The sequence below is a fragment of the Lepisma saccharinum genome, chromosome 1 (assembly GCF_977018435.1).
Source record: "Lepisma saccharinum chromosome 1, izLepSacc3.1, whole genome shotgun sequence".
Taxonomy (NCBI): Eukaryota; Metazoa; Arthropoda; class Insecta; order Zygentoma; family Lepismatidae; genus Lepisma; species Lepisma saccharinum.
Window position 1 is genome coordinate 63,412,604 of NC_139229.1, and position 25,855 is coordinate 63,438,458.

At 37.3% G+C, this 25,855-nt stretch overlaps 1 protein-coding gene across 1 annotated transcript; it reads right to left on the bottom strand.

The window, feature by feature from the left end:
- Positions 1-8,423: 8,423 nt before the first annotated feature.
- On the bottom strand, positions 8,424-25,557 carry LOC145995716 (dnaJ protein homolog 1). Its single transcript, XM_083132016.1, has 3 exons — positions 25,365-25,557; positions 21,691-22,513; positions 8,424-9,406 (listed from the first exon to the last, which is right to left on the bottom strand). The coding sequence occupies exons 2-3, from the start codon at positions 22,504-22,506 to the stop codon at positions 9,173-9,175; spliced, it is 1,050 nt and encodes a 349-aa protein (XP_082988142.1). The 5' UTR covers positions 22,507-22,513; positions 25,365-25,557; the 3' UTR covers positions 8,424-9,172.
- Between the last annotated feature and the right edge of the window lie 298 nt (positions 25,558-25,855).

Here is a 25,855-nt window from a genome sequence, read left to right on the forward strand (position 1 = left end):
CTATGAGTCTTTGCGATTTAGAAAAATCGTTTTCAGCATTCTGATTAATTACACGTGTTAGAAGAATGTCAATTGTAGAATCATTCAGCCACCACTCGGCAGGATCGTCACTAACGAAATGTGCACTCTCACTGTCACAATCAGGAACTCCTACGAACTGAGGGGACACTACCTCAGATGCACTTTCTTCCTCCACTAAACCCACAATATTTTGACATTTTGCGTTTCACGGAGTTCACTCGATGTAGCCGCTTCCACTTCAATTTTTGAACTGCTTTCGGATATCACTTGTTCCTCTCGCCTAAAAAACGTGTCCACTGTACCAAGCTTTTCTGTAAGGTTGTTTCTCTTTCACGCTTTTCGTTTGCAAGTTTACGATAAGCCGCCCCACTTAACTTTGTTCGCTTCATGCTGCCTGCTGCATAAGAAAACACCAAATCGCAAACGCACTAGCAACAAACTGAATGCACCAGCCTGAGTATACAGTAAGACAAAAACTATATAGTTTATAGTTGCGGTCCACGCGAAAGCTGCACTCACTCACTCACTTATCAGCAGTGTTGATGAGTTTATTATTTTTAATACTGGCATTGTTACATGCGAGTTTCAAACAATCAGTCTTCTTTCCTGCCTGGCTATTAACAAAAGCTTAGTGGAAGATCGAGGGGTATAGGCTATGTATTTACAAAAACAAACCAACAAAGGCTGGGCGGCTTGCATTGTCATTGTAAGCGATAAAAGCCACAGCACGGGTTAAAAACAAATTGATTAACGCCTGAAGGAGGCAGAGCAGACGAAACATTTCTTGGTAACACATAAATCCGATACATCAAGGTTTCTTTCGTATGAAGCGAAAGTGTTTGCAAACCATTGATTTGAAACACTGGTTTCATAGGTCTAAATTGTCACTGTACGTAAGACGTAAGACACTCTTTATTATTCTTGATATTCTGGAAAAAAGATTTGCCGCCCCCAAGAGTTGCCGCCCCTAGGCACGTGCCTAGTGGGCCTATTTGGTAATCCGCCACTGTGTGTATGGCGTGATTGGAGCATCGTTCATTCCACTACGAGAAAATCTGACGGGTGAGGCCAAACTCAGGAAAACCAATGAGACTGGGTTCTAAAATATACACGTTCGTTTTTTTTTCTTTTAACAGGTCAAGTTCACATGTTTCCACGTGCCATGCATAACAGCTGCAGAAAGAAGGTTGCCGAGCAGGGGCGTATAGGAGAGGGAGCCCAATGGGTCTGCATATAGATCTATATTTTTTAAGCAACAACAGTGAGGATAGTGTGACTCCTTATATAATTTGCAATAAGAAAGCAAGGTAATACAGTGGGGAGATATTTCGTTCTCAATGTATTTCATGTTTTCTTTATTTATTTTCAGGTACAGTCACCTGCAATAAAAATGGGACACCTTTATCCTGAAATACTCGCATCCCTACAATGTGTTGTGTGCTCGCTAACTAAACGACAATGACAGAAATTGCCATTGAAAATTTACTATTAAAATCCACTCATCGCCGTAGATTTAGGCAACACACCGGGAAGGTAGAATTTCAGGATACAGGTGTCCCATATTTGTTGCCGGTGACTGTACATTACGGTAGCACCGATTAGAAGACACGACGCATATTTAAAACGGAGCTATCGCAGCGTTATTATTGGATTTATATAGAATTCTAAGCAACTTTGCCAAAATTTTGTAACGTAAATATAAGTAAGGGCTTGTTTCAGTAAGAAACGCGAAGGATGTAAAGTAAGATACATAAGTATTACGACGCAAATTGTCCATCACCATGTTTATTCTAAGTTTTATGCAATGAGAGCTTCAAGAAATGAAAGAAAAGCCAAACGAGCTGCTGACCGCAAACGTAAAAATCCATTCCTTAAAAACACGTAGGAGAAAAATTAATGAAAATAGTCACAGTCAATTTGACGAGCATCCCACTATACAATCAATTAACATTTTCCCCCTTTTGCCACCACGACAAACAAAGCCTTGAACGTGGCGGAGTGGTTAGCAGAGCGCTCTACGACGCCAGGGGTTCCGGGTTCGAATTCCGGCCTGGGCATGGGTGTTTGCGAGCGTCCCTTCATCAATTTCATTGTATCATTATCTTCGCGTTTAGCCAATTGTGGCAGAAAAGCGAAGTAAAGTAAACCAAATCAATCAATCACTTACTCTCCAACACGGATATTTGCAGGATTTTTTTTTTAAGTGTGGGCCGCGAGAGGTGTTTTTCCGGGGGTGGGAACGAGGCATATCCCCCCCCCATTATACCCTTTCGCTATTTCCTTACGTATCTGTGCAGTGTTCTGGGCATGGGTACCGTTTCATGCTCTCCCAAAAACTCCCAACACCCTCCTATTGATGAATAGATTATTTCGGGCTATCGACCAGGTGAGTTGTGGAAAATATTCCAAGCTTTCGAGAGCTAACGCCACTCTCATCTTCATCTGCACTGCTGCCCTGAAGATGAGAGTGACGTTAGCTCTCGAAAGCTTGGAATATTGTCCACAACTCACCTGGTCGATAGCCCGAGAGAATCTATTCATCATTTGTCGCCAGGAAAGCTTCAAGTCTTACTTAACACCCTCCTATTATTTTTATTCTCACAAAAGGTCCAATTTATGCCTATTTTGGCTCTACATTTATCCCCCGATGGAAACATAAATTTCATCCAATCGTCATCGTTGTGATTAGTCAAAACTGGTAGAAATGGAATGTATAAATATAAAATATTAATAGATGCTGCTTTATACAGTTTTAATATTAGAATCACAAAGTCACATGAAGAATCGTACCCAAAGTCACTTGGTAAATGTTGATATTATAAGGCAAGGGTGGCCTTACAACCGAAGCAGCTGTGCTGCAGACAAAACACGAACGGCCGAATGCCGTTTACCAAATGCACACGCTGTCTAAAACTTTCAAGGCAAACCAGTTGCGTCAAGCTGCAGCAAGCGTGGGCGTGGCTTTCATAAAAAAGGGCGAATTTGCCAGCCATACCAAAGTTTATCGTTTCCAGCTACGACCCAAGCAAGATATAAGTACTGTCAACTTTCACCTACTCTGCAAGTGCAATCCCATACAAAGGTACTCGAGTGCAACCAGAAAGTAATTAAGATAAAAGGGTTGGGGTTAAACTGAAGTAAAAACACTTTGAATGGCATTATGGGTAGGAATATACAATTAATAGCAGAATTAAACAATTACATAAACCTTTTTTCATCAACCCACCCCCACATCCGTTCGGTGCGCAAATGAAAGTGTGCATTCTCATATAAATTAATCAAATTGTGCACGAGTATTGCTTGTCAAAATGCAGGGTTGTTAAAGGTCCAGGAACCCATATAATTCCAATGGGTTCAATTGGGTTCCGCTGTTTCAGTGAAAAAAGGTTCCTGGACCGAATTGAAATACTTTGCAGATAAAAATGTTCTTTACGGTCCAGAACCCATTTACGCTTTCTCATTTTCTCTCCTGGACTGGAATTGAATTTATTTAAAATTCCTGGACCTTTTAACAACCTTGTCAAAATGTTCATTCACTACTTTTTAATTCTCTTGCAGCCTGTGTGTTTAGGTGTGTATTTTTGTATGCTAGTCAGGGGTTGTCAGCAGCTTGGGTCTTTTGTTTCAATTCTTGAATATATCATTGCGCAAAACAGAATTGAAACAAAAGAAATAAACATGGCGATGGATAATTTCCTTGTTAATATTTACACTATGCATCCTACTCCAGGAGTAGGCTAATCCATTCACATCCATTCCATTTACTGGATACGGAGAAACAAAATAATCGTACTTATTAGTTTCCTATTATTTCACGTACATGTTCTGGCACTTTTGGCTTATCGCAACGATGAGAATGGATGAACTAAGACTTCAACCCGTCACATTGGAAAGCTGAATTGTGATAAATCAGTCGCGACGCAGAGGCAGCTGCTCTTATTCCTGAAAGCAAAAGCAGCTTTCAAGAAACGACAGATATGGCATTTCATTACGACAAATAAAATGGCGTTATATTGGAAGAGGGATTACGTGATACAAAGTGAGGGAGGAACAAGAATAATGGATATCTCTAATTATTTAACTCCCTTAATCTACACACCGATCATCTAATATCTATACAACCAACCAATTTTGATGTGTGTTTTTCTGTATCTCTAAAACTTGGAAACTGCAATATTCTATGTCAAACTTTAAATGCCAGTTCTGAAAACTGGTAAATTGGACACATTTGCTTTCTCAGTGGACGATACAGGCACCCCTCATATTTTTTCTTAAAAAAAAGTCCATTTGAATAAATAAATCATCGCATTCAATCATTAAATAAATCCACGGCCTCTTTTACTGAGTAGCTGTAAGGTGGATATTTATTTATTTCGATAATCGTGTACTCACCTTCTCATGCATGTATGCTCCTAATACAGCATTCTAAAATTTTAGGTAGCTCATTTTGCTACACGTTCACGTTTGATATGACGTCATCCTTTCTGGCTGCAAGCTTGCCAGGTTTTTACTTCCACAAAAGGAATCTCGCAGCGCTAAGCTGAAGGACGAGTCAACTCACGCCGACTTTTCCGAATACAGTCACGATCTTGAAACTAAGAATATTACCTGGATATTTTCACAGCTTTGGCCGGCTTATATAGCAACTTGAATCAAATTATTGTGTTAGTACTCCAAATCGCCTCTCAACTTCCCCCCCCCCAAAAAAAAAGAAAAATTAGTGGAGTGAAATGCATTAAGTGTGTTCATTTACTTTTACATAGGTTAATGCGAAGATCGAGAACAGCACACGTTAAATTCAATTCCTTTAAAACATGAGATTTAAAGGAAAATAATGAAAATAGTGGTGGACAAATCTTCCACGTAATATTTATGTATCCCACTTTACAACTGATATCAAACAGGATAAAAGGCAAATTGCCCATCAATACTTTGATTCATTTATTTTACTTCTTGCGTGTTTAGATTGGACTTTATTATCCTGAACCAATGGTTGCCCTCTTCTATTGCATTTTTGTTTCCATTCTGAAACTTCACGTTACAGAAAACGAAGTGATGGACAATTGCCTGCTTATCTTTGTTGACATTATAAAATATCAGCAAAAATTCTTACTATAAAGATAACATTTCTTTGTATAGCCAACGGCCAAGATAACAGTAGGCAAATTGTCCATTACTATTTTTATTCCCTTATATTATACACCCTGTGTTGTTTTAAGGAATGGAATTCTGTTGATGGCACGAACATATGTTGTCCTATGCTCATTTTTAAATATTATAGTATGAGGATGTCTTCCAAAATATACGAAAACTCTTGTCATTAAACAAACTTTTATTGCAAATTCAATTTTTACTTCACATTTAGGGGTAAAATAATGTGACTAACCTCCCACTCATATTTTACCAAACACTGCAGCATATACAATAATAAAACTGCATTACTCCTAGGCAACTAACAGTAGAGTTGTGATGAAATCGCTGATTGCTAAAAGGATAAATTCTAAACTTTTTTAGTGCCATGGCATGTTGGCGAGTGTAATAAATTGAATTTCTCAAAAGGCAATAGAAAGCAACAGGGCCTCCCCAATGATGCAGTGGTAGCTTCTTCGACTTGTAAACAATGGATGGGTTCGATATCTGGTGGACACACAGTGGGTCGGATCACACTTTAAACTGTAGGTCCAGTCTCTATTAGCCTTGCTGTGCATAAAGTGGACTTAAAACACCAAATAAATCAATCAATAGAAAGCAACAATGACAAGTTGTGTCTTCTCTGGAAAAAATAAATAAAAATGAGTCCGTTTAGATCTTTATTAAGATAATTTGCACAGGCATTAATCCCCCACCCACTGCACTTCTTTCCCATGTTCATCAAAGACAAGCATCCCTCCACGTATCCAAAACTGGACCAAACATTCTCCCGGTTAGAAATTTCTACTTCAAGCACTATACAATATGAGAGATTGCCTCACCTGTTACAACACTCACTTTACCTTCTTTCCAAGGACTACTTATGCTATCCTGACAGGAGTTGGTGCATGTTTTTTGACCTGTATACAAGAAAACACCTTACCTTTTCAAATGTTTCCAAAAACAAAATTATCCATGGAAGCACCTGCATCAGAAATCTGTGAATTGAAGTTTTCAGTTTCATTTTAATGAAAAAAAAATGCTTTAATTATAATGTTACACAAAATTTAATAGTTAGCACAGAGATTTCAATAAAATATTAACTTTCCTGATGAATGTAGTTTCATGAGCCCCTGATACCAAAACCCATGCTACATACTGCTTGCAAAATCAAAAATTAATATTTAGGCATTATATACAGGGTTATTCAAACATTGATTGATTGAGTTTGTGTTTTAAGTCCACTTTATACACAGTAAGGTTAATCGGGACTGGACCTTCAGTTTAAAGTGGGATCCGAACCACTATGTGCCTCCACCGGGTATCGAACCTGGGACCCCTTGATTACAAGGTGACGACGCTGCCACTGCACCATCGGGCAAGCCCGGTTATTCAAACAGAAAGAGCAGATTTCAAATGTTTATTTCTCACGAACTATAAAAGATAAAATACGTGCCATACATCAATGGATAGAGGAAGGTTCAAAGTTTTATAATCCTGCCTATTAGTTCCATTCAATATCTTTAACGGCATCTTTTTTACAGGTAAAATAGCGACGCCACAGGAGAAGTCGTTCAAAACAAAAGAGCAGATCTCGAATGTTTATTTCTCACGAACTATAAAAAATAGAAACACGTGCCATACATCAATGGATACAGGAAGGTTCAAAGTTTTATTGTATGCACTCCACATGAACACCATGTGTTGCCCGACAAACATCAAAACGGTACTCCATTTCGTGCCACACAAGAATTAACTGGTCCCTAGTTATTGAATTGATGGCTACAACAAATCGGTGTGTATTGAATGGAACTAATAGGCAGGATTATAAAACTTTGAACCTTCCTCTTTCCATTGATGTATGGCACGTGTTTCTATCTTTTATAGTTCGTGAGAAATAAAAAATTGAAATCTGTTCTTTCTTTTTGAATAACCCTGTAAAATATGTCTATTTAACTAAACATCATCTGTACTGAAGATTTTTGAAGACCCTCAAATATTAACCTTTCTTCCATTAGTACATTCTAGAAATTGCATCTATGTAGGTCAAAAAGACTGGTTTTTGTATCCACAACAAATATACCTTATGCCTTATATTTGTGCGTTTGTTCTTTCATCACTTCTATCCTCATCAGCATAATTAGTCAAAAGTGGCAGAAAATCAACATAAACCAAATACAAACAGAAAAAAAATCACCAGTCTCTAAATAACATTTTATTCTTTTCAATTTAGGATCAGTTTACAATAGATAGAATCAAGATTTCCTAAAATGGTTTTGAATTGATAACTTTTAACGTTATTTGAACTAAAAGTACTTTCTGCAAGGTCTAGTAAATTCACAACCAGAGCAAGTATTCCAGGCATATTTTCATGATTTCTAATAGGATACAAATAAAACTTCCTGTAAGTTGAAAATCCTTTATAAATCAATGTTCAATACAGTTGTTGACATTTGCGTTTAATTAAAAGAAAATAAGTGACACTGGAAAAAAGATCACAACATTTGTTTCAAGGTATAAACATCCTCTCTATTAAAGATATATATGGTGTACGCATATACACATGAAAATATAAGCAAGTGCAAACAGTTTGGACTTTAGCTATTGCAATTCCCAATATTACGACTTTTACTAATCCACGGAACAATGTTATGCACTCTGTAAAGTTAATTTGTAACCTTACACAATTGCTAACAATACATTACCAGGATCAGCATGAATTGAAAAATAATTTCAAACTATTAGCCAAATCATAGACTCTGAATAGGTCTACTTTATATGAAACAACATAATTAATTTACAAGTTATTCATTAAAAAAGTTGGACTGCCCAGGAAACCAAGTGACAGCTGTAAATATACATTATATATATATACACACACAGGGTGTTTCAAAGAAGGTAACCAAAATGTAGAACCCTTGTATTCGTGTTCGGTTACCTTTTATATTCCACCATGCATATATAAAGTTTAAATCAGAAAGGAAACTAAGTTCAAAGAATGGAAACAAAGATCAAAACTTGTGAGAAATTTATAAAAGTTGTATTGTAATAAATTACAAAAATTAGCTTTTAATGTTGTCAAAAACTTGCAATTTAACTAGAAAGTAAATTTTAAATATAAATAATATACAAAATTTTACTAGCGTCACTTAGAAATATAAAATGAGCATCAGTTTATCATCAAATTAAATCACAAGTTGGAACTACAAACCTAATTTAGTATAAAGTTCATGTACAGTAAAGTCCTGGATTAAGAAGGAAAGAAGTGTGTATTGTGTGTATAGTCAATACTTTATTAAACAACTAAAGCAATATATACAGTATCTTATTTACATGTCAATAAAGTGATTGTGATGTACTAAAACGTACATTGTATCAAAAATTTCTACCATACAAACAATGTATGATATGTTATACATGTGTTATGTCCAGTCTTCTTGTGTGGTAGTGCCAACCAGTCATCGAACTTTCATGAAGTAATTGTGCAATACGAGTTACTGCAAGTCTTAGGAGTCAGGTATGGAAAAAAATAAATATTGACGGCTAAGTCTTCATATCCTTAAACAGTATTCTTTTCTTCAAATTACTAAAAAAATATTATCACAAACTTCAATTGTCCAAACATCAATTGCAGATGTAACAGAATTGAGTTACCAAAGATTATGTTTTGAACAATTAAAACAATACGACAGTTGACATCTACCTTTCTATGCACTTGCATCAAATTTCAAATTCACAGAAAGTTTTATAAATAGGAGAAATGGAAACCAACAATGTAGCATTTGTCCTCTTGTGATCTTAAGGATCAGCTTAAATATAAAATACATTTCACTATGTTTTTTGTTGTATTTACACTTTATAACAATTTTATTTACAATTTATAATTGCACAAGTGATCATGAATGTTTGATAATACCACAGTCTGTCAAAACAAATGCACAATAACTCTTTTGACACAACACAGAGTCCTTCAGCATTTAAAAGTTCTGTTACACCTGTAAAATATGTAGTTCTTTTAAGTTTAATTTGGTAATGTGTCATACAAAATATCTTTAACACTTTGAGACAAATGCTCTGGAAATTTAATATCAAATGCTACAAGAAGATCTCCTTTTCGACTTGGCTCCTTTGGGAAAGGCAAACCATAGCCCTGGATTCTCTTAACTGTGGTGGGTTTTACAGTTTCATTTGTCAAGTTAATTGGAATCTTCTCACCTGGTAATGTAGGAACTTCTACAATAGTGCCACACAAAGCCTGCAGAACAAGAAAAGGAAAAAGTTAGGATTCGATTTTCGTAAACGAAATTAACTCTTTTTACACAATTACGGATATTTTAAGAATAAAATAGCACATGGCATGTATAAGATACAGTATTTCACCGCATAATCGTCGCACCCTGATTTTCAGTCTAAAATTGGTTCATAACTTTGCATCATGAAATTGTCACATCGGCACGTCAGATTACGAAACCAATGATAATTTTCACAGGGAAGATTAAATTTCGTCAGTCTGTACCGTAACACTATACTAAATTTTTCTCAAGTGTAATATTTCGACAATAATGCACAAATCAATAACAAATAATGTGTTTACTTTTTTCAAACTGTCACAAAGAACTTGTCTTAATTTGCACTATTCAATTTTAACTGTATTCACAAGTATCCTAATCTTGCAACTAAGACAGTTTACTTAGTAATAAATAATTTTTAAGTACTGGTAATACTGACACAATGAAAAGAAAATGCTTCAGATAACGGTCGCACCGCACTTTCTTGCCAAAAAAAAATTACATAAAATCTGCAATGATTATGCAGAGAAATACGGTATGCAGAATTAATCACATTCAGGTGCATTGCCGAATGATACCATACTAAAGGCTACATAACCTTGTAGCAGAGACTTATGTAATAAACTACATGTGAACAAAACTTGCAGTTTTTCCCATGGCAGTCTTGCGTGGCTGACATTGTAGAATCTTGAGAAAATCTGCTGCCAAGATACACACACACACACCAAAAGAAAGAAACGTTGAGTGGTGCAATGCATGCTAGACAACCATGTTTAACTTCCCAGTTACAAATCTGTATTTGCTCGTTTGGATGTCCAGTGCCTTCCATGCAACACATCGGCCTCCATACATTCATTTATATATTTTTAATTTCATTTTCTTGAGAGGTGTCTGTGCTATCACACTCATATTAATGAAAAATAATTTAAACATAATCATTTCATTTCATTTGCCCCAATGTTGTAATCAAGGGGTCCCGGGTTCGATACCCGGTGGAGGCACAAGTGGTTCGGATCCCACTTTAAATTGTAGGTCCAGTCCCGATTAGCCTTTCTGTGCATAAAGTGGACTTAAAACAACAAATCAATCATTTGCCCCAATGAAGATCTATTGCTCGATTTAAATCCTGTATTTTATTCTGCACGTTGATCACTGAAGGTACTTTTTTTTTATTGTTTTATTATTTTGTTCACATTCTAAGAATTAGGAGTCACAGTGACAACTCAGGTGGTTCTGATCGTCATACAGAATGGCTGGGTTAATTCTCAGATGGAAAATTTTCAGACAATGTCCGTGCATAAAACAGCTCTGGAGATCACTCAGAATTTAACGGGTACACCTGGACCATAGTTCTGATCACAATGTACGGCATGGCAAAAATCAAGAATGTGTGGGGGCCACATTTCCTACAAGCTTAAATGGCATGCTGCAGGAAAGCTACATTACTTATATGTATTAAGAATGAAATAACCGTCTCACTCCAAGTTGACAAATGTGTCAGAACCTCTAGTCTGCTCAGACACATATATATCCTGGCTTCTAAAATGTTCCTGCAAGGTTGATGGCTTCAATAGGTAATTTATTCTAACAGCCTTTACAACCCCACCACACCAACTGACTTGCCCAATGAAGGATAAAGGAAACATTTTGTGAAAACAAGTTCCTTCACTTTACCAGGTTATTGAAACAAAATTCCAGACCAGCCTGAAATGTTTCAACATACATTCAACTTCATTTACAGTACAATTTTGGAGTCGAAATGTGACTAAAGCCTCCCAGGAGTAACAAACACAATTTTAAAAATTACTTTCTTCCTTAAGAGCACCTGTTGTATCCAATTATGATACAAATATGCAAAATAATAATAATTTTCACTGCAAGTTCAAAAACAATTTCAAATTTCCTGGTTTCTAATTTAATCTTGGGTTGATAAAACAGAAAATTTTCAAATTGAAATACCCAAACAGGGTGGGGGTGGGTATAATGAGTTTTCAGTTTCCATTTTAAAAAAAAAGGATTTAATTTTATTACTTTCCCAGACCAATGGCGACCCTGTCTCCCCTTTCAGATCAACGTTGTAACAAGCAAGACACACATGTTACTGGATTCCCACTTCTGGATGTATAGCAACACAACTTTAACACAACTTTGTGAGAGGTAGCAAGTGTTGTGAGTGTACAAAATCATTAAAACTTTCTTGTTCGAGGTTCAGAATTCCATTTGAACAAACTTCATATTCTATTTTACATGAAAGAAGCTGCAAAGTTAGGGACTAGGCACATAAGTTGGGTAAATCACATGGAATTATCTACATTACAAAAATATTGATCCCTACCGTGGTAGCTCAATTGGTAGAGCATCTAGCTACAAAGCAGAAACCCAGGTTTGAATCTCTGGGCAGGTGATCTGGACCAGGAATTTTTTCAGCCATTCCCCTGTGTCTGCACAGCTCGCAGGTCCACCCAGACTCGTAAATGGATACCTGAGTGCAACCCTGGGGGTATAGGGCACAAGGAGTGATGCTGATCACATCATCCCAATAATCAGAGATGAAGAATATGTGGAGCTCTATAGCTCCATATCACACCATGTGCCATCATTGCATACATCTAGATTTATCTGTATATCTAAAGCAAAAAAAGAATATACAGGGTGTCCCAAAACTAACAATTCATTTTCATGAAACCAGTAATGTATTGTTTTCTTTCACAGGTGTTTGAAGGGATGCTCTCTGTAGAAGAAAGAATAGCCATTGTTTCCTGGAAACTGGGTGGTAAAACATTCGAGGAAGTGTGGGAGCTGTACCATTGAAGACATGGAAAAGATCCACCAACAAGCACCAATATCAGGCTTCTTGCTAACAAATTCAGACGAACTTGTAGCGAGGGAACAGTTCAGAGCATTCATGAGGCCGCTGAAAGGAGCCCACGTGCTGCCGTTAGTCGGCTCAGCCGTGAGTTGAACATTCCACAAACCAGTGTTTGGCGTACTCTTAGTTTTACTCTGAAGAAGGCGTATCACATTCAGGTAATGCATCACCTGGAGGAGGAAGATTATGCAGCCCCTACTGAAATGTGTGCTGACCTTCCGGAGGCCGTGAAAAATGAAAACCTGTTAAGACAACCTCCTCTGCTCAGATGAGACCACATTTCGCACATGTGATTTAGTGAACCGTCACATTTGCTGAAATGGGTCGACAGCAATCCTCATGAGTTGCAAGAATGGGAGAGAAACACCCCAAAGTTGAACGTGTGGCTAGGGATGACCAAGACTAAAATTTATGGACTGTTCATGTCTGCGGAGCAAACAGTAAAAGGTACAAGTTACCTTGATATGCTTGAGCTTTTCCTGGAACCACAATTGCAGTCTGATAAAATTCTGAATACCATTGGGTTCCAGTAGGATGGGGCACCTCCCAACTTTGCTCTAATTGTTCGTGATTACCTCAACCACAAATTCCCGGGATGGTGGATCGGTGGAGGTTTAACACGTATCTGGGCTCTGAGGTCACCTGACCTTACCGCCTTAGACTTCTTCGCGTGGGGTTATATCAAGTACCTTGTGAACCGGGTTAAAATCACAAGTCTGGATCAGATTCATGGAAGGATTGTGGAGGCAGTCAACAACATCACACCCGTTCAACTGCAGTGTGTTCCATGCTACGGTGGAACGGTGGAGTCTGTACGTTGACATGCAGGGTGGCCACGTTGAACTTTATTGATATCTAATGCCTCAAATGTGCCCTTTGTATGTATATATACGTTTCTATTATTAAACATGCTTTTTATGAAATGAATCATTACTTTTGGGACACCCTGTATATATATATATATATATATATATATAAATCAAAGAAGGTAAAAGGAAACACTCCCTGGACAGTAGAAAAATTCAAAATTTTCGCTAATTTCATAGCATCATCGGTGTGAGGAGAAATAGACTGAACCAGAAGTTGGGGCCCTGCAGAGTTGCCAGGGCTTGGCCCTCCTTGCTTTTATCCATTATATATATATATACATATATATATATCCCATCTCATGGTCAAATGTAACTTAGCTGACAAATATATGCTGTGATTTGAACCTAATACCCTGTTCCATGTCAGAGACCAAACAAACAAGCCAGGTATTTATTGGTTGAAATCCAAGAAAATGTAAATCTCATATGAAATTCTCAAATAATGGAGCTAACAGTTGAGATAATTGTCACAACTAAGCTCAGGCAAACAGTTAACAATAAATACATTCCATAATAAATGCACACAAACAATTATAAATTTTCTAACCAGTATTCACCACTGTGCTAAGACATGACAAAGTTTGGCAACATTTGTTTTAAGCTCAGCTCAAATGTTATGGTATGATCTAATTTGAAGATGATATAGCACTAAGTTAGGATGATGCTGGTCTCATGCTGTAACTTTAACTAGCAACACTAGTGCCACTGCTCCCACGCCAGGGTTTCAGATGGGTTGGTGGATCTAAACTTAAGAACGTAGAATAGAATCAATTAAGTGAAACAATTTTGCAATCTTGGGAATACAATAATAAATTATGGTAATTTATTGTATATTTGGTATTTTAATTTTTTTATGTGATTTTTCTTCCACTCTTTGTTAACTGTGATGAGGATAAGTGGCGAGTGGATGAAATTGATGAAGCACCTAAACCAGACTGGGACACCAGCCTGGGAACTCTTGTGGCACAATTATAAGTCAACCACATAGTGTGTGTGTGTTTAAGTTTTCGTTTTATGTCCACTTTTATGCACAGATTGGCTAATTGGGACTGGACCTACAGTTTCAAGTGGGATTTGAACCACAATGTCTCCACCGGGTATCGAACTTGGGATCCCTTGATTACAAGGTGACAACATTACCACTATGCCATCGGGGTCAACCACTTAGTGTATGTTGCCAATGAGCAAGCTAATTGATAGAAGATGCAAGAAAGAGATCACAAGGACAATACCAGAAGAAAACAGCTTCTAAAAAAAGTGGTTTCCACAGGCATAAGCCTGGGGCACAGAACATGGACAGTGGCTCAAGCTGATAGGTTGATTGATTGATTTGTTGTTTTAAGTCCACTTTATGCACAGAAAGGCTAATCGGGACTGGACCTACCGTTTAAAGTGGGCTCCAAACCACTGTGCCACCACCGGGTATCGAACCTGGGAACCCTTGTTAAGCTGATAGGAAATGACCAGTGCTACACAAGAAGGTTGAAGACCGAATGGTTACACAGGGTAACAAATTGAAAAGTTTTGAGACACACATAGCAAGAGAAGTTTCTCCACAGAATATGCTGGGTGGTATACCATATTGTGAGATATAAAGGAATAATGAAGACAGTAACTGAAGGAAGACAAGAAAAAAAATTGGGAAGCCGAGGATGGAGATTGTCACAAAACAAATTGTTCAAGATGTGATTTGCAAAAGCAGTGATGAATCCAGCAACTTTACTGGGGGATGAGGGGAGAGTTTCATAGGTATCAAATTATAGACTAAGGGGTCTAAACTTTCTACAGCATATCTGTAGCTGACACCTTCGCACAAGCTTGAAGTGAATCCTGATCAATCATAAACCTTAATTTAGCAGATAACAAAACAGACAATTTAAACTTGTCCACTATTTTGAATTATAAAGAGGACTGAATCAGTGCTTACTGCTATGAAAAAAAACAACAGATAAAGTATGTTCTACATTAAATTACAGTGAATGAAAGAATGCCAAAAATGTGTTAGCTATTGCCCAAATGCTATTCACTGTGCGAAAGCTACAGAAAAATGAAAACCGGAACAAATGGAGAAATGAAAGAAAATAATAAACTTTATATGTAAATCCCTTGCCTCCTGAAAAAATATGAAGCCATGGGAAACTAGGGAGCAAGAAAATATGAAGTCAGTATGGAAATAACAGGAGGAAAGTAAAAATATTTTGAACGAGAAAAAGGACTTAAACAAACCAAGATCAGAGTTGAACACTTAAGTAGAAGGCAAATTGGGACTGGACCTACAAAGTGGTGTTGCAACAAGCCACAGGTACTGGAATCAAAATCTGTGTAAAGCATGGATGTATCTCTGCGCTTGTCCCGTCATTCAGTTCAACATGTCCTCATTGTCATGATTCATCTGAGAGGAACAAGAATGGGGAAAAATAGTAAACGTTTAAGGATCAAAAATGGCCTCCACTAGAATCAAACCCACAACTAGATGGCAAGAACGTTAGCCACGTAAACGTAATTTAAAAGTGAGGTGGGACCGAAGTATCACATGACTGGAATTAACATGTTAATTCTTCCGCATCTTCCTGATGTCATAGTGGTAACATAGTCAAGTAGTTTTCAGGTTTGATATCCAGTGGAGAGACGCAATGGTTCGGATCACACTTGAAACAAAACAAACTCATGTCATTTCATCAAAACAGATTATATTACCGTTGTCTTCTTGTTCATTCATATACATATGAAGGTGACAATCAAATTACAATGTAATGTGAATATTTTATGTTAGTCAAATGATATCTGATGCTTTAATTAATATCAAATTTAAAACCTGGGCTATTCAAATGCACAGGAATATTTTTCAAAAATTGTATAATATTAACTACAGGTTTGCTTTCATTTGGATGGAATGGATAGGGCTTTCCACAAAAGTAAAAATGTTGATATTTTATCTCAATCGGGGCTTAATTAGAAAACTAAAGAAGGGTAATTTACTCAAGAAATATATTTTGGGGGGGACATGCAGATCCCACAATAAACCAAAGTACAGCACTGCTGGGCACCTACAACTGTGCTTAGTTGAAAATTGACCTGTAATTTATCATAGAAAAATAATTAAAATGCATTATGTACTAGTAAAAAAGTAGTGCTGCCAAATAGACTACTTGGGTAATTTTATTTAAATACCACAAAAGACCACTCGTCAGAAAATACTACACTTTCAAGACTTTTTTTAAAGTACAGTACTGCATAATACAGTTCCTTGAGATGATTTTTTAAACGATTATTAGAGGCACATATTTTTGGTAAATAAAAAAAACAAAATTTCGGTACAAAAACAGTCGATTTCGGGTTCACAAGCGGTAAATAAAACAAAATTTCGGTGTTATAGTGGTGAATAATCACATCAAAAGTGTTATATAAAATGACATTTTGGTTTTAAAATTGTGAATATAACCAAAATTTGATTTAAAAAGTGCACTTATTACACAAAATATACTTTCCCCTTCTAATAGCACATTTATATAGTTACCAGAGACTAACTTTATTCCTGTGTAAAGGGGTCCATTTTTGCTTCTCAAATATTTACAGCAGAATTAATCAATTTTCCGTGAATTGCATAACTCACAGGATACTTCAGACTTCAGAAAGTGTTGTGTCGGTATATAAACGGTAAATTTCGTGACAAAACAGGGTCACACAGTTGTAGGATCATAACAGTACTGTATTTTAGAATTTTTGTAATTACTTCAGTTTATCACATGGGACAACAGGGGCCTTCCAATAGAATTTGTTCATTCATTTTCTAATTGTGTTTGATGGGAAGGAGATATAAAATTTTCCCTCTCTACAAGTGTGTGAATCTTGAGGGGGGGAAAAAGAAACCAACTGTGTACAGTAAATAGAAACCAACTGTGTACAGTAAATAGAAACCAACTGTGTACAGTAAATAGTTAAACTCTTCACCACAGTATAGTGTACTTTGTTTCCCTAATCAGAGAAAATGACAGCCATAAATCCAGGGGTGTAGTGCACACCAACAAAGGAAGACTAGTTTGGATTTGCTAAGTGTCTTGCCACTCCCCCCACCCCTAAAACACGACAAGGAGACGGTGGCACAGGTAGACGTTGTTGCCTTGAGAGTTTTAGTCACAAATGATTTGATTCAGTCCCTTTCAATTTAACCTTCATGTCTTCATCCCTCCCTCACAAACCATACCCAGAGGATGCTTGAAAACATCCCTCTTGAGGGTCTTACACATGTAAATAGGCACTGTCTTCTAAAGGTTAAGAAGCCTTCTTCAGGTCTGACAGAACAGGGAACGCACTCATCAAAAATTAGCTATATACGAGGCCTGTCCATAAAGAACCAGGACACAGTACTCTCCTTGGTGGTGCCATCTAGAAATGACATCTGCGTACTTTCATTTTCAGCCTGCAAGCATTTGAGGTCACGTTTAGTGCATGCTTAGTTTTTGGAATAGAGAGAAAATGAAAGATTTTTGAAGAAGAATGTGCTAATACGAAACTGTTTCTAAGTGGGCAAGACATCTACAAAAACTCTGAAACTGTGGGGACAGTTTCCTATCCGCCATACGGATTTCTTCATTTTTACACAAGAAACTACTTACCGAAATGAGTTTCTGTAGCATTTTGAAGGTTCGTAGAGGTGTTTTCTTTCATCGTTGAATCTGTTTGACCGGAAATTCATGTATTTTTGAAAAGAAATATCTCTCCGACGCCCAATTGCCGTTGCTTCCATTTGCTTTCTCTAAATGAACCGGATGTTGCACACGTTTAATGACGTAATCTCCTGTCATTGTTTCCAACCACGTTGTTTTACAAGAAAATTATGTCCCTTTTGTTTTTTTTAACTATATATGCCTAACCGAACCAAAACTAACCTTACCGTGAATGGTTTGGGGGGCTATACGGGAATGATGTTTGGGGCTATTCGTGAATGGTGGGTGGGGTATTTTCTGGTTATAACCCCAAATTTTAACTGTTTGCCTAACCTAACCTTACCATGAATGGTTTTTGGGGCTATGCGTGAATGGTGTGTGGGGCATTTTTCGGTTAGTAAGGTTGGAAACACTGCATATCCACTACGCAAGTCAAGGTGCGCGACCATATGGTGTTACAGAAGTGAAAAACAATATTAACTGTTATGTCAGAAATTGAAGTTATTTTTGTGAAAAAAGCAAAGTAACACCTAAAAGAATGTTTCGCAATGCACAATAGGTAAGTACCAATGCAAAAAGTGACGAAATAAACGAGTGAGACGTGTTCGGCACATAGGATATAGGTACCGAAACTGTTGCTAGAAGCTTAAGGGGACGAATCCATGAGTTATGAATGGCACAACCGTTTCAAATCAAGAAGAACTTTAATTCGATGATCATCTTGTTTTCCGATTAGAATGGTGTCAATCATTGTGAGTACACCCAGGTTTAAAACCATCATCAAGCAGCTTTTATTTGAAAGTATGACAGAGTTTGAGGGAGGCCAAAGAGACCAGAAATATGGGTCAAAAACCTCCAGCCTATTCGGCACTTCTTACTAGAGTTTTTGGTGGAGCATAACACAGCTGTTGTACCCTCGGCGATCTACTCGCCTGATTTAGCAGTTATGAATTTAGTTTTTGTTTCCAAAGCTAAAGACCACACTAAAAGGGCACAATTTTTAAGACATTAAAGAAAATTCATTACAAGACTTAACGGCTATACCACAGTGTGAGAAACCTTGGAGCAGTATATTCATACTGAGTGGAACTACTTTGAAGAGCATACATTTTATAAAGTTGTATGAGAAGTTGATAAGAGATTTTAATTTTGGACACACCTCGTATATATCACTGAATCAAAGAATAAGTGTTGAATGATAATAATTAGTACAAAAGTCATGGATGGCTAACAATGTAGAAATGGGGGCAAGAGGGATAAATTTTGTCACCGCAAACTCATAATATACTTCTATTTTACAGGAGAATTTCCACTGTTTTTAGCTTGTGTGTATGTATTTCAGTTATCTTCATGGCTTTTGTACCGCTTTCTGTTAGTCATGATGAAATAAATGAAAAAACAATGGTGACGAGATCAAGAGATAATGCAGTACGTTGAAACATAGCATCATGTTTGTGGTTTGACTATGCAAACACATCTGTAGAAACTGGTAAAGGGACATGTTTGAGAATCATGTCACTTTATGCTCAAAGAGGCTACTTGTAACTAGACCTACAATTTAAAGTGAATTATACAACGCACGCTTTTAGAAGCGATATCGGGCGGGGCCACGCAGAGGGTGTGCGTGGCGATCAGCCAATGGCAGGAGTGCAACGTTGTACAGTTAGGAGACTGCGGCGCGGAAGTTAAAAGCCATGTTCTGTATTTTTCTTGCACGCAAGAAGTTTTCATAAAATTCGCCACATTAAGGTTCATCATAAGATGGGGAAATACATTTTGAACCTGACTGTCCAAGTCCCATGAATTTCCGTCGAATACAGCCGGAGTTATCGTTCCTTGAAGAAACAAGGGAAACATCACCTTTCATTTCCTTCCGCCTGTTTTTTTCGTTGCCACCGTGTTGACGCAGCTGAGTTGTTGTGTCTAGGGAAAACTGTGGGTGTTAAATTCGCCTCGATATAAACAATGACCCTTCATTGTTCTGGGCGTTCTCGAACATTGAAAGTCTGGGTCAGTTTGAGTTCAGCGTTTTCGTAGCAACGCTGGTGTAAAATTATACGCTTATCGTCCCCTCGTGCGCCACAAAGAACAGTTTGTGAAAAGATTAAATACAGCCCTTTCGTGCAATAGTGTGTGTTCCGTGTGTTCTTTTTATTTTAAATAATGTCACTCTCAAAACCTAGCACCAGTAGTACAGGCACCAAGGGTGCAAAATCTAATCATTAACCTCCAGGAGAGTGACTCGGAAATGAGTGACACGGAGACCGAGGAAGACGACGAGAGCGGTGATGAATAAATACCTTCAAGCTTCTTTCAGGTATGGGTTTCTCGTATATGCTACAGTGATATGATATTATAATCCTGTGTAGAAATATTCACCATATTATTTCACTGTACTCATATACTGTGCATGCATTATCAAAATAATGGACACATCGCGAATCTTCTGTTCTTCCCTTGCGCTAGCAGTTAGTTTGGCAACAGCGCAGTAGCACTGGCTGGGTATTGGCCGAACTCATGTTCCTTCTAAAAGCGTGCACCGTATAAATCCGAACCAATGTGGAATATGAATCCACCATGGGCCCTTCATAACAAGGTCACTACACCATGGGGAGGAGAGGGCAGCAAAGGTACATGTGGGAAGAATGAGTGGCAGAGGAAAAAAACCTCTAAAAACATTACAATTTTCCACCATCGAAGTCCTTGACTGACATGATTTGCCACTTACAATTTGTGCATACACTAAAATACTATCCTGCTTAAAATATTTCTTGAAACCTATTTGTCAATTCAAATGAACTTTGGTAAGCCAAGAGGGACACAACATTTGATGTAGTAATAGAGAGAACTTTTCATTTTCATATAGTATCAGAAGACCCTGAACATTTCAAATTCTCATTTGCTGTTAAGGATAGGTTTCTTTTCATATCAATTACGAAAAAAAGTTGAAATTCCATGCCATGTGCGCTCCACATCATACTCCTAACATTGACAACTGTTACATTTATATCATACATATTTGTATTGTGACAGTTTTAAGATTACAAGAGAGAAGATATCAGTTATGAATCAAGATTCAAAATTAGACCTTGACATTCAAGCACTATTAAGCAGCTAAAGCATTACACCCTGGCACAAAATTAGTCGCCAACTTTAATACCAAAAGACGGCACAAAATTAGTCGCCAACTTTAATACCAAAAGACAAGTGTCCGAGACTGTTGCTGCTCCATAGGATAATTTAAAATATAAAACATAGTACACTATTATAGAAGTAACCCAATCCAATGCTGACCAAGTAAGTATTTCACTTAATGTAAAAATGTCTTCTGGTAAATTATTTTGAAAGAACTAAGCAGCGTAATTTAACAGAGCAAAAAAGGGAATTCAACATTTATGTCCCTACATCAAAATGGTATTTTTTTTCAAACATTTCAAATCCATTTTTAAGTACAAAGTTTCTCGAATTACTAAACTGTGCAACTTTATTGTTCAAAAAAAGACTGATAGTTCACACTATCTAGGACACCCCGAGACCCACCTAGCCCGTTTATGGGTGGCTGACATTGATAATGTGTAAAGTCCCACCTCCCCATTCCTTACGTGGCACAGGGTTCAGTTAATCCTTCTTTTTTCCATTACACCAAAAACTAAATCCATTAGTGGATTCCAAGACTTGAAATTTCGGCTTTCTTTGAAACCATAATCCCAAGCCACGGAGACTTTATGATGTGAAAAACACCCATACTCTTGTGCAATGAACCCAAATTTTCTACACAAACACCAATGTTCAATTCAAATACAGTACTCAGAATTTAACAAATACAGAACTAAAACATTACTTACCTCTTTCAATGAAATCTTGGCTGTATATCTAATATCACTGCCTTCTCGCTTGAAAAGTGGATGTGGCTTATCTCTAATAATGAACACTATATCTGCTGGGATTTTATTTTGACCTTGATCACCTTCCCTCTGAAAAGTTATTTTTGTTCCCGCTTTCCAACCAGGTTTTACATTAATGGTAAGAACTTTGTCTTCCTTCCTTGTAATGCCATCTGACTGCAGGACTTTTCTTGAGATTTTCATCTTCTTTGTGCATCCCTTTGTAATATCTTCTAACGACACATAAAGATCATGTTCAATAGCTGGGTCCTGAATTTTATCCTTACTCCTATTTGGGGATCCGTGAAAATTAAACGAATGAGACCTAAAGGCTCCACCAGGTCTACCACCTGGCATACCAAGTGTGGCAAAAGGATCATCAATGTCCATGTCCTCATCATGGAAAAACATTCTAGTGCTACCGCCACCACCTCCAAGGTCAAAGAATGTCTGAAAGGGGCTAGCCGACCCGAAGAACTGAGCAAATGTTGCTCTGGGATCACCGTGATAAGTGTAGTTGAACTGGTTACCATCTGATCCACTACCAGGAATACCACCTTTCAAGCCTTCTTCACCATACTGATCATATATATCCCGTTTCTTCTTGTCACTAAGAACTTCGTAGGCTTCTGCAACTTCCTTGAACTTTTCTTCAGCACCTGGACTTTTGTTCTTATCTGGATGGTATTTCAGGGCAAGCTTCCTATATGCTTTCTTTATTTCATCATCTGCTGCACCTCTGGATATGCCCAATATTTTGTAGTAATCTCTTCCCATACTGGATCTGAAATGAAAGTGAATTCAATGTGTGAAATTTCAGTTATAAACTTTCAAAATTTGTATGACAAAATGCACTGAACCTTAAGTAGTTCAATATATCAAGACAAATACCAACATTACCAGAATTCAAATAGAGCTGGACAAAATTTAGAAAGAAAGAAAAAAGTTTTGAACCTGCGACATATTCAGTAGTTAATTTCAAATATTGAAAAGGTAAAAAAAAGGTAAAGTGTTCCCCTGTGCATAGCACCGCGCCATGAAGGCGTATAGGGGGTGTGGGGGTAACGCCCCACACTTTCTTGATCCGGTCGTGAGTGGGGTTGATGTGATCAGCATCACCCCCCTGACTGCCTTTACCCCCCAGGGTTTCCCCCAGGTACCCATGTTATTCGACGCTGGGTGGGCGGCGGGGCCGCTTCCACCGTTAGAAAAGTTCCCGGATTTGAACCGGCCGGGGATCGAACCCGGGACCTTTAGTATGGTAGTAAAAAGATTAATAAAAATGTACATATACAAATGTATAATACTGAACAGAGAGAGAAATCAATCATTATGTATTCTGTGGAGACAGCAAGTGAATGGTTGAGGATAGATTTGATATACAAAGAGTGATTCTGTTCACATCAAGAAAGTGAGTCATGAAACAGATTTGGCATTGCTTTCCTTTGGAGCAATTGAAGGTGAAGGGAGTGTTCTCAGATTTATTTACTAGAAAATGTACTAACCAAATAAGTTTTCCGAATGAAGTATCAGAGGTTCTGATGTCCCGGTCACTGTTTAAAATTTGTATATCACATGTGTAAATTACAATTCATAATGGCGATTACATGCGTCCCCGAGGACATGTTCTTAGTTTGTGCGAAGACAGTTCACGCATTGATAAGTACTCGTGGAAGTGCTATAACACTGTATCCACCATTGGATTGTAAACACTACAGACTTTGAAGGTAAGTTTAGTGTTATTTCAAGTATGTTTGCCAAACCTAACATTACATGAAATTTTCAAGTTACAGACGTGACCGGGAAATTGTAATATCAGATTCGTGTTCAGGAGGCCTCATGTAGAAAGTATACAAAATTTCAAACAAATCGGGGAATACTCCCGTCATCTTTAATTAAGCCTTTCGTTTAAATGAAAAAATAAGACTGCAGAATATGGGCTGCTTAGGAGGAACGCGGTTCATAATTTTTTGGTAATGTTTTGTAGTTAGTAATCGGGAAAAGTACGTTTGAAGGTGCGGATTTTTTTTTTCTTTGAAAAACAACATGAAATACGTATACAGGTTGGAAGGAAAAAATGACATGGTGGAGCACATTCCTGCACAAATGTAGTGAAAGCAAAAAAGGTAACGGTTCTGATTGTTTTATGATTTCTCCTAGCACAAAGACTAATTATCGTAGAATTTTGGAAATCATTGTCACACGAAATTTGAATCTTCCTTAAAGTAATGAGCGCTGTTTGGACTCGAAAAAAGTTATTTATGTTGAAAAGGTAAATATGCGATATCGCCCGAATGGATTTCTTCAAATTTACAGGAGAAACTACTTACTGAAATCAGTTTCTGTAGCATTGTCGAAGTTCTTCGAGGTATTTTCTTTCGCAGAAACTGAAAAATTCAACATAGAATGCTGCAGAACAAGAAGTAATCACTTTATGTAAGGAACTTGCATTTTCTGACATTATGTACCTGCAGATGGCACGAGCATCGAAAGTCACATGGTCTCGCCAGTGTTTCCAAACGTGCCTTTTCCTTACGAGAATTTTCTTTTTTAACTAGGCTTATCTAACCTAACCAAACCTAACCTGGCCAGAAATGGTCCGTGGGGCTATCGTGCATGGTTTTTGGGGCTATCCGTCAATGGTTCGTGGGGCTATCGTGAATGTTTTTTTTGGAGCTATCCATCAATGGTTTGTTGGGCTATCGTGAATGATTTGTGATGACATAATGAACACAAAAGTAGGTATTTTTCGGTGAATAAGGTTGAAACACTGCATACCCACTCCAAATCGACAAAACCCAAGCACGACACACGATGATACATGACGAGTGTACGCCATATTGTCTGTTACCCAAGCGGAACAAGGAAGACAAATAATGACTCATAATATGAAAAGTTATGGAAAAACGCATAACCTCACCTTAAAGAATATTCCGCAATGCAGAATAGGTAAGTTTTCAATGCTAAAATAAAAGAAATAAACGAGTGAGGTGTTCGGGCGATATCGCATATTACCGTTAAAAAAAAACAACAACTTGAAAATCACCTTACGCACTTCTCATGCACAAGATATTCTCCGTCGACAAGCGACAGTAAATATCGTAGAAGCGTGGGAATGAATGTAGAAGTAAATCGGAACCTTAGTAGAATGCATTTAGGGACTTTATTTTATTGCTAAGGGAACCTAACCACGATGGCATATATTGAACAAAATATAAACTCCACAGTATGTGTTAACAGATATAAATCGAGATCGAACCATGTAAAAATTGCATTCGTAGCATGAAATCAAAACAAAAGGAACTTGGGCCTTTGCTTATCGTTACAGATACCGAAAAATCTGTTACGTAACTTGCGGAATGTTCTGGAAACTGAAGAAGCACCTTTAAACGTTATTACGTATGTTAGCAAGATGTAATTGCTGCTTTAAAAGATTAATTATATACATGATTATTATGTTTAATAATAGATGGGTTTGTGTGTTCCCTCATAAACACCATAGACTTCATTTATCACTAAATTAGGGGGCTGGAACGAAATTCCCTTTCTATACGAGTTCTACAATACGTCCGAAATGACAATATGCGAATTTCTCAAATATTCTTTAATTAACATGAGATGTATAACTAACTTACCCTTTGATTTCTACAGTGTATTCTGATTAGAGCTTATTGTGTGATACACCTTCTTAATAACACTAACACAACACCAAATATCAGACTGATTCACCACAACACTGAACTTTCTCTGTTACACGAAGACTATTAACCAATAGGGCTCTTCGTTGCAACGATATATACCCAGCCTACGCTTCTACAATATTCCGGAAGTTTCTAGTAGTTGGCAGAAATCCAAGCCAAAGGCACTCAACCTTCAGATGTTACACTTACACCTGAAGTCATCTAGCGAGCAAAATCACAACTTCTCTGAAGTAGCGAACATTAAAAAATGCTATCGTTTTTCTAGAAGTTACATGTTCACTATAATGTTAACACATTCAATGAAAGGTGATCGTAAATTATGGCATTTCAACTATTCTATAATAATAACTTTACAAAGGACTATATCAATTTTCGAATTCAGTTTTCATAATAACATCTAGAAAAGAAACAATTTCAACAGACAA

Excerpts from the sequence above, each read along its gene's own strand:
- LOC145995716 (XM_083132016.1), bottom strand. The coding sequence starts at position 22,506 with ATGGGAAGAGATTACTACAAAATATTGGGCATATCCAGAGGTGCAGCA. Across the intron at positions 9,407-21,690 it reads CCAAGATTTCATTGAAAGAG|GCTTTGTGTGGCACTATTGT; the intron begins GTAAGTAATGTT and ends CTTGTTCTGCAG.